The sequence below is a fragment of the Mandrillus leucophaeus genome, unplaced genomic scaffold (assembly GCF_000951045.1).
Source record: "Mandrillus leucophaeus isolate KB7577 unplaced genomic scaffold, Mleu.le_1.0 Scaffold234, whole genome shotgun sequence".
NCBI lineage: Eukaryota > Metazoa > Chordata > Mammalia > Primates > Cercopithecidae > Mandrillus > Mandrillus leucophaeus.
Genome location: NW_012102410.1, coordinates 1,055,974 through 1,067,173, shown reverse-complemented (window position 1 = coordinate 1,067,173; position 11,200 = coordinate 1,055,974). Strand labels below are relative to the sequence as shown.

At 49.6% G+C, this 11,200-nt stretch overlaps 1 protein-coding gene across 1 annotated transcript in view; it reads left to right on the top strand.

The window, feature by feature from the left end:
• ARHGEF18 (Rho/Rac guanine nucleotide exchange factor (GEF) 18) overlaps nt 1–11,200 on the top strand; it is a 150,794-nt gene that overhangs the window by 4,741 nt on the left and 134,853 nt on the right. The window contains exon 2 of the mRNA XM_011982062.1: nt 9,935–10,059. Coding sequence (XP_011837452.1) covers nt 9,935–10,059 — 125 coding nt within the window. The remainder of the gene's footprint in view (nt 1–9,934; nt 10,060–11,200) is intronic.

Below are 11,200 nucleotides of genomic sequence, written 5' to 3'. Positions count from 1 at the left end.
TACTCGGGAGGCTGAGGCAGGAGAATCGCTTGAATTCGGGAGTTGGAGGTTGGAGGTTGCCGTGAGCTGAGATCGCACCACTGAACTCCAGCCTGGGTGACAGAGTGAGACTTTGTCTTAAAAAAACCAAAAAACAAAACAAACAAACAAACAAACAAAAACAGAGAGAGATAGAGAAGGAAAAAGAAAAGAAAAGAAATAGATACCCCTGTTGCATCTTTAATGTGAGATTTGGCTGGGTGCCGTGGCTCACGCCTGTAATCCCAACACTTTGGAAGGGTGGAGGTCACTTGAAGTTCAGAGTTTGAGACCAGCCTGGGCAACGTAGAAGACCCCATCCCTACAAAAAAATTAAAAGCAAAAAAAAATAGCCAAGTGTGATAGCATGTGCGTATATTCCCAGCTGCTCAGGAGCCTGAGGCAAGAGGATTGCTTGAGCCAAGGGGTTCGAGGCTGCAGTGAGCTATAGATCACACTACTCCAGCCTGGGTAACAGAGTGAGATCCTGTGTCAAAAATGAAAGTTAAAAAATAACAGACCGGGAGTGGCGGCTCATGCCTGTTATCCCAGCACTTTGGGAGGCTGATTTGGGGCTGGGGGTGATTTGGGGCTGAGAAGTAATGTAAAGGATTAGGGGACTGCAGGAGGGAGTCACACAGCAAGTACGTGCTGGAGGAGCTGGGATTTGAAGCCAGGATTTGAAGTAGGGATTTTTCAGACGCCAAGGAGTGAAGATGCTGATAAAGGAGCTTCCACCAGCAGGGGGCAGCACCTGCACAGATGAGCACTCGTTGACACACAGACCATATCCTACACTTGGGTACAGAGAGAAAGGTGGTGTGACTCATGCCTATAATCCCAGCACTTTGGGAGGCCACAGCAGGAGGATCACTTGCGCTCAGGAGTTTCGAGACCAGCCTGGGCAGCATAGTGAGACCCCAGCTCTACAAAAAAGAAAAACAAAACAAAAAAAAACTTAGCCAGTGTGGTGGCACACATCTGTAGTCCTAGCCACTCAGGAGGCTGAGGCCGGAGGATCCCTTGAGCCCAGGAGTTGGAGGCTGCAGTGAGCTGTGATCACGCCATTGCACTCCAGCCTGAGTGACAGAGCAAGACCCCGTCTCAAAACAAACAAACAAACAAAAAAACAGAAACAGATGAAGACACAAATATGTAGAAACATAGAAACCCAGGCAGACACCAAAACCACCTCACAGATACTAGAAACAGATCTCCCCAAGACACAGATGAGTCATGCAGGTGGATCTGACCCCACAGATACAAATGGGCATTCTCAGTCTCTCCCTCTCTCTCTCTCTCTCTCTCTCTCTCACACACACACACACAGACAATCACAGAGACACTTTTAAAACTATCTAGATAATCAAATACACCCCACATTGACAAGTTAATATTCAGAACTAACCCTGAAACATGTGTTCTCTAAACATGTAAATGCATCATCAAACCCACCGAGACGATGGCACGCACGCACACACAAACACTCAGACATCCATGCACACCCAGGCTCCCCATAGGACCCAGGTTGTATTTGTATTTCCCTAAGATTGTCTTGTCCAGCCAGGGTAAGAGACCTGTAGGACTGGGTTTAAGGGACAGAGGGTGCTAAAGGTCTTGGCTTCGCCTCAAACCAGGGGTCCCTGGGCCCCTGAGCTGGAAACCCCAGCCCCCCTGCTGAAGCCCCAGGCTTCTATCAGCTGATGCATCTGGCAGACCTTGGAGGCAGTCTCCGCCTCTCTTACTGGCAGCCCCGTCCTGGCAGGGATTCCCAGCCCAGCTCACACTCGAGCTCTCACACGCACGCACGCACGGCCCCCATGGCTGACTCGGTGCTCAACCACTCCTGGCCAGCCTTCTCCAAGCTGTGGCTGAAGCGGTGGGCCTTCAAGAGAGGTAAGCAGCTGGCAGTGACCAGCGGGAGCCATCCACCCAGGGATCCCAGGATGGCCTGCCCGCCAACCCCTTCGAGCTTTTTCTTGGCCAGGGTACAGACTCCGCTGGCACCGGCCCTGGATTCCATGACCCCTGATTCTCCGGGGCCCCCTGGAATTATCACAGACTTGTGGGGTCCCTCTTGTTTCAGAGGCAATGTCTCCCAAGACTCGGCCAGGAACTTGTCTCAGGCGGTAAATTTGCAGAAAGAAAGTCCGCCCTCTTAACTCAGCCGCTGAACTCCTTAGGGGCAGTCCAGTGATTTCCTGGGGGTCCTAGATACTGTGGGTTTCTGGCCCAGCTGCAGGACAGGAGGCTCGGGGCAGAAACAAAAACGGGGGGATTAGTGGCTCTTAGGCACACACTTCACTCAAACACACATACATACACACATCGACTGGTGCCTGCTCTCTCAACCCCCAGGGTCCCCAGGCCTCAGGTGACCTCTTTGGGGACTGGTAACAGCCTTTATTATATCATCAAAGGTCTGAGTGAACTGTTGTTGCAAAGAGAGACACTTCTTTATTTATTTGTTTATTTATTTTGAGACCGAGTCTCACTCGGTCACCGGGGCTAGAGTGCAATGGCGTGATCTTGGTTCACTGCTGCAACCTCTGCCTCCCAGGTTCAAGCGCTTCTCCTGCCTCAGCCTTTCACGTAGCTGGGATTACAGGTGCCCCCCCACCACACCCGGCTAATTTTTGTATTTTTAGTAGAGACGGGGTTTCACCATGTTGACCAGGCTGGTCTCGAACTCCTGACCTCAGGTGATCGACCTGCCTCAGCCTCCCAAAGTGCTAGGATTATAGGCGTGAGCCACCGCACCCAGCCATCAAAGAGACACTTAATGCTCAAGAGTTTAGCCCTTGAAGATAACCAGATGATGTCCAGGTACGCAGGGCACGAGAGGACAGTGCCGGACAATATCATAAGAGCTGGTCATGTACTCGTTGCTTCGTGAGCTTCTTTGTCCCCCATTCCCCACTGCCCATATGAGCCCCTCCTGGTCAGGCCAGCCACATCGCTTAGCCTGCATGACTTGTTAGTCACGGCCACCATCACCTGCATGAGCCACGTACTTGTTCAAGGTAGCAATGAGTTTTCATGAAGGAGGGGGCCAATGTGAAGACTGATTAGCTGGTTCATTCCATGGACCATCCTTGAAGGCTCATTGCATACCAGGCACTGTGCTGGGATCAGGGAGCAGGTGGGAGTGTCAGGGGACCCAGGGGCTGGAGTTAGGGGCAGAGAGGATGGCCTTGGGAACTGGGATGCAATAGAAGAGTTATCATCAGGATAGAAGTTGTTGCTAGCTGTTGAGCTTTCATGAAGTTGGGCTCAGAGAGGTTGAGTGACTTGCTCAAGGTCACACAGCAAGTGTATGCTGGAGGAACCAGGATTTGAAGCGGATTCTGTCTGAGGCCACTTTGATGTGTTCTGACCGATGAACAAAGCTGCCAATGTGGGCAGCTGGAGTGCCTGGGGAGGGTTTTTAGATCCCATGATGGATGGCGATCCTGAAGAATCAGTGTATCTGCCATGGATCACCAAAGTGTCCGCCTGTGACCCGGGTCCCTAAGAAGTTCTGCCCCTCTTGTGGCTGCTCAGCTCCCCCTGTCTCCCTGCCCAGGCAATTGAGGCTGAGATTTATATGCCAGCAGGTGGGGGAGTGAGCTGTGGGAACTGACAGTGACTCTTAAACCCTTTTATGGCTGATGCTGCGGGGGCTGGTAGTGGAGGAGGCTGCCTGGGACCTGAATCCAGGCTGATGGACAGCTCCTTGGAGAGGAGCATGGGGGTGGGGAGCAGTGTGCATCCCCAACAGAGCCCCTTTCCGTGAGGCCTCATGTCTCCTCTGGCTTAGCTCCCCTGGGAGAGTGACTCCCTCATGTCTGTCTCTTGTCAGTAGCCTTGGAAAGCAGGGAAGAATGGCCTTTTTGTCACCCTCTTAAGCTCTGTAACTCGCTGTCTGGGCACCTAATAGGAATTTCCTGGGGAAAGGGTGGGATTGGACGTGGGGAGGCAAGTAAGGCTTGGGAGAGGAGAACTGAGACTTTTAGTGAAGGATCCCAGTGCCCCTTCCCCCATCAACTGCCCCCGTTAACCATTCCACTCACGTTTTCTCATTCATTCCTCAATCTATTGGTGCATGTCTGATGAGTGCAGTCTGTGCCTCGCTCACCTTGGTTTCCTTCCTGTGTGGCTCTTCTGCCACAATTCTGTCCTTCTTCCTTTTACATCTCCTTCCTCACCCCCTCAGAATGCCATCTCCTGAGTGTAATGCATCACTGGCTCTGGACACTGCCATATAACCTATCCATCCAACTATCTACCCATTCATCCCTGCAACCATGCAGCCATCCAACTGTCTATCCAGCCAACCAGCCAGTCAGCCAACTCTTCAGCCATCCATCCATCCACCCATCCATCCATCCATCCATCCATCCATCCATCCATCCACCCACCCACACATCCACCTAGCCATTCACCCTTCTACATCCATCCATCCATCCATCCATCCACCCACCCACACACCCACCCATTCATCCACTCTTCCATCCATCCACCCACCCATTTATCCACTCTTCCATCCCTCCATCCATCCATTCATCCATCCATGCACTCTTCCATCCATCCAATCATCCATCCATTCAAACATCCATTCATCCATCTACCTATCCATCCACCCATCCACTCATACATCCAATTATCTACTTATTCATCCATCCACCTATCCATCCATCTGCCTATCCAACCATTCACCCATCCATCTAGCCACTCATTCATCCATCCATCTATCCTTCCACACACCCACCCATCCATTCAACCACCCACTCACCCATCCATCCATCCAGCCGTCTAACCATTTATCTACCCATTTATCCATTCACTAGCAAATGTATGGGCACTGACTCTGTGTCCAACCCAGCACAGCACAGGATAGCCTGGTGATTGTGAGCTCTTTTTTGAATTCAGAAATACCTGAATTTGACTCCCAGCTCTACCTCATACCAGAGTGGTATGGCTTTGGTAAAGTCAATGCACCTCTCTAAACCTCAGTTTCCCTTTCTATAAAATGAGGACTCAGAGAGTTGTTGTGAGTATAGAAGAATGAAAAGTACATGATGGGCTTAGCACTAAGCCAGGCATATAGAAAGCGACTGATACAAGATTTTACCCCTTGGAGCTTGGGGATGTAAAAGTGAGTCAGATATAGTCCCTGCCCTCACAGACCTCATGCTCTAGAGCAGGGATCAGCAAACCTTTTCCATAAAGAACTAGGCAGAGCAATCCAAAGTCCTGTGGCTAAAATTGTCTGCAGAGGATCTGAGACAGAGCCCTCAGCTGCCAGGCAGGAAGAGTGGTAGGAATGGCACAGAGATACCAGGAGAATGGTGAGTTGGGGGTGCATGTGTGTGAGGGGGAGGTAAGAGGACAGGCTGGGAAGGGCTCTGAATGTCATCCTAAGGGGACTGGAGTCTATGGGGGTGGGGATCAGTAGAAGGGGAGTGACCATCAGAGTGTCTATCAAAAGGACACACCAACTCCAGGGTGGACTACAGGGGACAGACTGGTAGCTGAGGGTCTGTTACAAATGTGATTGGCAATCGTTTGGGGTGATTGTGGTTGGTAATTGACAGAGCTCAGTCTATGACATGGGGATTAGGGCTTAGCTCGTATTGGAATCAGGACGCAGCCTATGACACCAGGATTGGAGCTTAGTCTATGATGCCAGATCAAGATTCAGTGTATGACACCAGGATTGGGGCTCGGTCTATGATACCAGGATAAGAGCTAAGACTATAACACCAGGATTAGGGCTTAGCCTATGACACTAGGATCAGGGGTCAATATATGACACCAGGATAAAGGCTTAGTCTGTGACACTAGAGTGGGCGTTCAGTCTATGATACAAGAATGAGTGCTAAACCAATGACAGCCAGATAAGGTTCAGTCTATGATATCAGGATCACGGCTCAGTATATGACACCAGGATCATGGCTCAGTCTGTGACACAGAGATTAGGGTTCAATCTGTAAAACTAGGATCAGAGTTGAGTCAGTCATTGGGAACTAGGATCAGAATTGAGTTCATCATCAAGTCAAGCTCAACCTGTTCCTAGGTCAGAAGCTTCCCTATAAAAACAAAACTCAGTCCGACATCATGGCTCATGCCTGTAATCCCAGCACATTGGGAGGCCGAGGTGGGAGGATCATATGAGGCCAGGAGTTCAAGACTAGCCTGGCCAACATGGCGAAACCCCATCTCAACTAAAAATGCAAAAATTAGCCGGGCATGGTGGTACACATCTGTGGTCCCAGCTACTCAGAAGTCTGAGACAGGAGAATCGCTTGAACCCAGGAGGTAGAGATTGCAGTGAGCCAAGATCGAACCACTATACTCCAGCCTGGGTGACAGAGTGAGACTCTCTTAAAACAAAACAATAATAACAAAAAAACACACACACAACACACAACCCTGGAATTTCTTTTTTTTTTTTTTTTTTTTTGAGACAGAGTCTCACTCTGTCACCCAGGCTGGAGTGCAGTGGCACAATCTCAGTTCGCTGCATCCTCCCCTTCCCTGGCTCAAGAGATTCTCATGTGTCAGCCTCCCTAGTAGCTGGAATTATAAGTGCACGCCACCATACCCAGCTAATATTTGTATTTTTAGCAGAGACTGTGTTTCGCCATGTTGGCCAGGCTGGCCTCGAACTCCTGACCTCAAGTGATTCGCCCGCCTGGGCCTCCCAAAGTGCTGGATTAAAGGTGTGAGCCACTGCGCCCGGCCAACCCTGGCCTTTCACCTTTGATCTTTGGACCCCAGACCTTCAGGTTTCACAGATACGGGGCATGAGGTTCTGCAGGCTACGGGAGGCCTCAGGCCTCCACAAGGACCCTGTCCAGTGAAGCAAGCCAATCCTGCTGCCTCTCCTCCAGCCCCCAGGGGACTTGGCTGAGGAATGGGACTGCCTTTCCCCTCCCAAGCTTCCACCAGCCTCCAGGACCCTCCCCCACATCTGGCTTTCCTTCACAGCCTGCTTGGTTCGTTTCTGTGAGTCACAGATGCTGCTTTGGCTTTTGGGTGGGGAAGATTAACAACAGCAGCTGAACAGAGTCCCTCCAACCAGCCTGGGAGGGCAGCCTGGAAAGCAGTGATGGTAGAAACCCCGGCATTGCCCGTTACTGTCCAGCCATTCATCCATGAATACAGGCGGCATCAGGGGGCAAATTTACCTTGAAGCAATGGAACTGAAGCTTCAGGCCCCATGTGTACCTGTCCCATCCAAAACTCTGCCAGAGGCTCCAGCAAAAATGTTTTTAGCAACAGCTTTATTAACAACTTTTAAAAAATATTTTAATAAGAAATTATTAATATTTATTAACAACTACCATATACTTCACCCATTTAAAGCACACAATTCAGTGGTTTTAGGCCAGGTGAAATGGCTCATGCCTGTAATCCCAGCACTTTGGGACGCCAAGGCGGGGAGATTGCCTGAGCTCAGGAGTTCGTGACCAGCCTGGCCAACATAGCAAGACCCCCGTCTCTACTAAAACTACAAAAATTAGCCAGGTGTGGTGGTGCCCACTTGTAATCCCAGCTACTCGACAGGCTGAGGCAGAAGAATCGCTTGAATCCGGGAGGCGGAGGTTGCAGTGAGCCAAGATGGCACCACTGCACTCCAGCCTTGGCGACAGAGTGAGGCTTTATCTCAAAAAAGAGATTGCGACCGGGTGCGGTGGCTCACGCCTGTAATCCCAGCACTTTGGGAGGCTGAGGCGGGCAGATCACAAGGTCAGGAGATCAAGACCATCCTGACTAACACGGTGAAACCCCGTCTCTACTAAAAATGCAAAAAATTAGCCAGGCGGGGCGGCGGGCGCCTGTAGTCCCAGCTACTCGGGAGGCTGAGGCAGGAAAATGGCGTAAACCCGGGAGGTGGAGCTTGCAGTGAGCTGAGATCCGGCCACTGCACTCCAGCTTGGGCGACAGACAGAGCAAGACTCTGTCTCAAAAAAAAAAAAAGACATTGCATAACAGCAGTTCCTCAAAAAGTTAAGCATAGATTAGCATGTACTCCAGCAATTTCCTTCCTAGGACAATGGAAAACACACATCCATGCAAAAACTTGTAAGCGATTGTTCATGGCAGCATGATTTGAAATAGCCAAATGGTGGAAACAACCCAAACGTCCATCAGCAGATCACTGGATACACGAAATGTGGTATCTCCATACAATTGAATAGTATTCAGCCCTAAAACAAATAAAGCACTGGCCGGGTGCGGTGGCTCACACCTGTAATCCCTACACTTTGGGAGGCCAAGGCGAGTGGATCACCTGAGGTTAGGAGTTCGAGACCAGCCTGGCCAACATGGTGAAACCCCATCTCTACTAAAAATAAAAATACCAAAATTAGCTGGGCTTGGCAGCGTGCACCTGCAATCCCAGCTACTTGGCAGGCTGAGGCAGGAGAATTGCTTGAGCCGGGAGGCAGAGGTTGCAGTGAGCCAAGATCACTCCATTGCACTCCAGCCTGGGTGACAGAGCAACACTCCATCTCAAAAAGAAAGAAAAGAGAAGAAAAGAAAAGAAAAGAAAGAAAGAGAAAGAAATGAAGCGCTGCCATACACCACATTATAGACAAGCCTCAAAAATATGTAAAGTCAAAGCAGCAAGTCGCAAGAGACCACACAGTCTATCATTCCATTTATGTGAAATGTTCAGGGGGCAAGGGACATGGATTCGAATTTGTCATTGCTTTGGGACTGAGCATCTTTGAGCTTATCCATTTCCATCTGCAGGTGGGTCCTGGGGCATGTGGCTCCTGGGGGGCCCAACTCCCTGCTCTCTGCTTCTCACTCCCCACCAAAAGAAGAGGCAGCCTCAATTCCACCATGAGAGAGACTCTCCTACCAATGTGGGCATTGTGGGCATTAGGGCTGGGCACAGTGACTCACACCTGTAATCCTAGCACTTTGAGAGGCTGAGTCGGGAGGATCACTTGAGCTCAGGAGTTTGAGACCAACCTGGGCAACATAGTGAGACCTCATCTCTAATAGAAAAAAAGAGGAAAAAAAAGCTTATTTTTCAAAGTAGTTTTTAATTAAAAAAAAAGAAGAAGAAGAAAGCTAGGTGCCTTGACTCACACCTGTAATCCCAACACTTTGGGAGGTTGAGGGGGGCAGATCACCTGAGGTCAGGAGTTCAAGACCAGCCTGAAAACATGGTGAAACCCCGACGCTACTAAAAGTACAAAATTAGCCAGGCACAGTGGTGTGCACCTGTAATCCCAGCTACTCAGGAGGCTGAGGCAGGATAATGGCTTGAACTCGGGAGGCGGAGGTTTTGGTGAGCCAAGATCATGCCATTGCACTCCAGCTTGGGGGCGTCACAGCAAGACTCTGTTGAAGAAGAAGAGGAAGAAGAAGAAGAGAAAGAGGGAGAGGAAGAAGAAGGAGGAGAAGGAGGAGGAGGAAGAGGAGGAGGAAGAAGAAGGAAGAAGAAGAAGGAAGAAGAAAGAAGAAGAAGAAGGGAGGAGGAGGAGGAGAGGGAAAAACAATGTGGGCATGGGGTACTTGCATTTGGTCTATGGGACCATTAGCATCATTGATCAACTGAAGGCTTTTTGCTAGAGCAGGCATGACAAATTGATTTCATACATAAGCCAACTTGGATCACCTGGTAATGACTACTGGAACCGGTGTGTTGGGAAGAATCCTGAGGGGGCAAATGGCTAAGCAGGAAATTGCCTCGTGATTGACTAGCAATGTCTGTCATAGGCTTAGGATGGGGAAGAGGTGACACGTATGCTGGCTTCAAGATCATTGAGACCATCCTCCCACTCCCCTCATCAACTCATTTTATAGATGAGAAAACTGAGGTCCAGGGTGACCACCAACAGATGCAGAATCCAGGTCCTGGCTTCCTTAGCACTCCCAGCTTATCCCTGACACCTTGTCCCTCCTTTCTTCACAGGCTCTGAGCCCAAGTCATGTGTCCAGCCCTGTGACTCTGGAGCTGTGGCTTCGGCCACCAACAGCAGCAGTGGATCCTGGAAACCTGAGAACCCAGACTTCTTCTCTGCCATGGGGGATGATCAGGCAGGTGTCTGACTGCTGAAACGGGCAGGAGCTGATGACAACAGTGGCAGCAAGTACACTTTGTTTAGCACCTGTATTTTACCAGGCACTTTGTATATATTATCTCAGGGAATCCTCATCCAAATTTGCAAAGTCGTTATTATCCTGTTTTACACATGAGGAAACCAGAATCTGTTCTGAAATAAGAAGAGAGAGGAAAGGAGCAATGGAGGGATGAATGGATGGATGGATAGATGGGTAGGTAGATGGCTGGATAGATGGATGGATAGATGTAAGGAAAGAGGAAATCAAGGACAGATGAGTAGAAGGATGGATGGACGGGTGGATGGATGGGTACATGGATGAATAGAAGGGTGGTTAGGTAGATGAATGGATGATGGATGACTAGAAGGAAGAGAGGAAAGATGGGTAGAAGTGTGGGTGAATGGATAAATGGATGATGGGTGAATAAAAAGAAGAAAGCTAGACGGATAGATGGATGGGCCGATGGAAGGAAGGAGGATGGATGAATGGAAGAAGGAAAGAAGGAAGTATGGATGGATGGGTGGATTAAAGGAAGGAAGGAGGGATGGTGGATGAATGAAAGAGTAGAAAGGTGGGTGAATGGAAGGAAGGAAGAAAGATGAGAAGTATGGGTGGATGGATACATGAATGATTGATGAATAAAATGAAAGAAGGAAGGAAGGAAGGAAGATGGATGAAAGGAAGGAGGATGGATAAATGAAAGAATGAAGGAAGGATGGATGGATAATGGGTGAATGGATGGATGAGAAGAAGGGTGAGTGGAAAGAAGGAAGAAAGGAAGGAAGGAAGGAAGAGATAGATGGATGGGTTGATGGAAGGAAGGCGGATGGATAAAAGAAGGAAGGATGGATAAATAATGGGTGGGTGAATGGATGGATGAGTAGAAGTGTGAGAGGAAGGAAGGAAGGAAGGAAGAAAGGAAGGAAGGAAGGAAGGAAGATGGATGAAAGGAAGGAGGATGCATAAATGAAAGAATGGAGGAAAGATGGATGGATAATGGATGGGTGAATGGATAGATGAGAAGAAGGGTGAGTTGAAGGAAGGAAGGAAGGAAAGAAGGAAGGAAGGGAGGGAGGAAGGAAGGGAGGGAGGGAGGGAGGAAGGAAGGAAGGAAGGA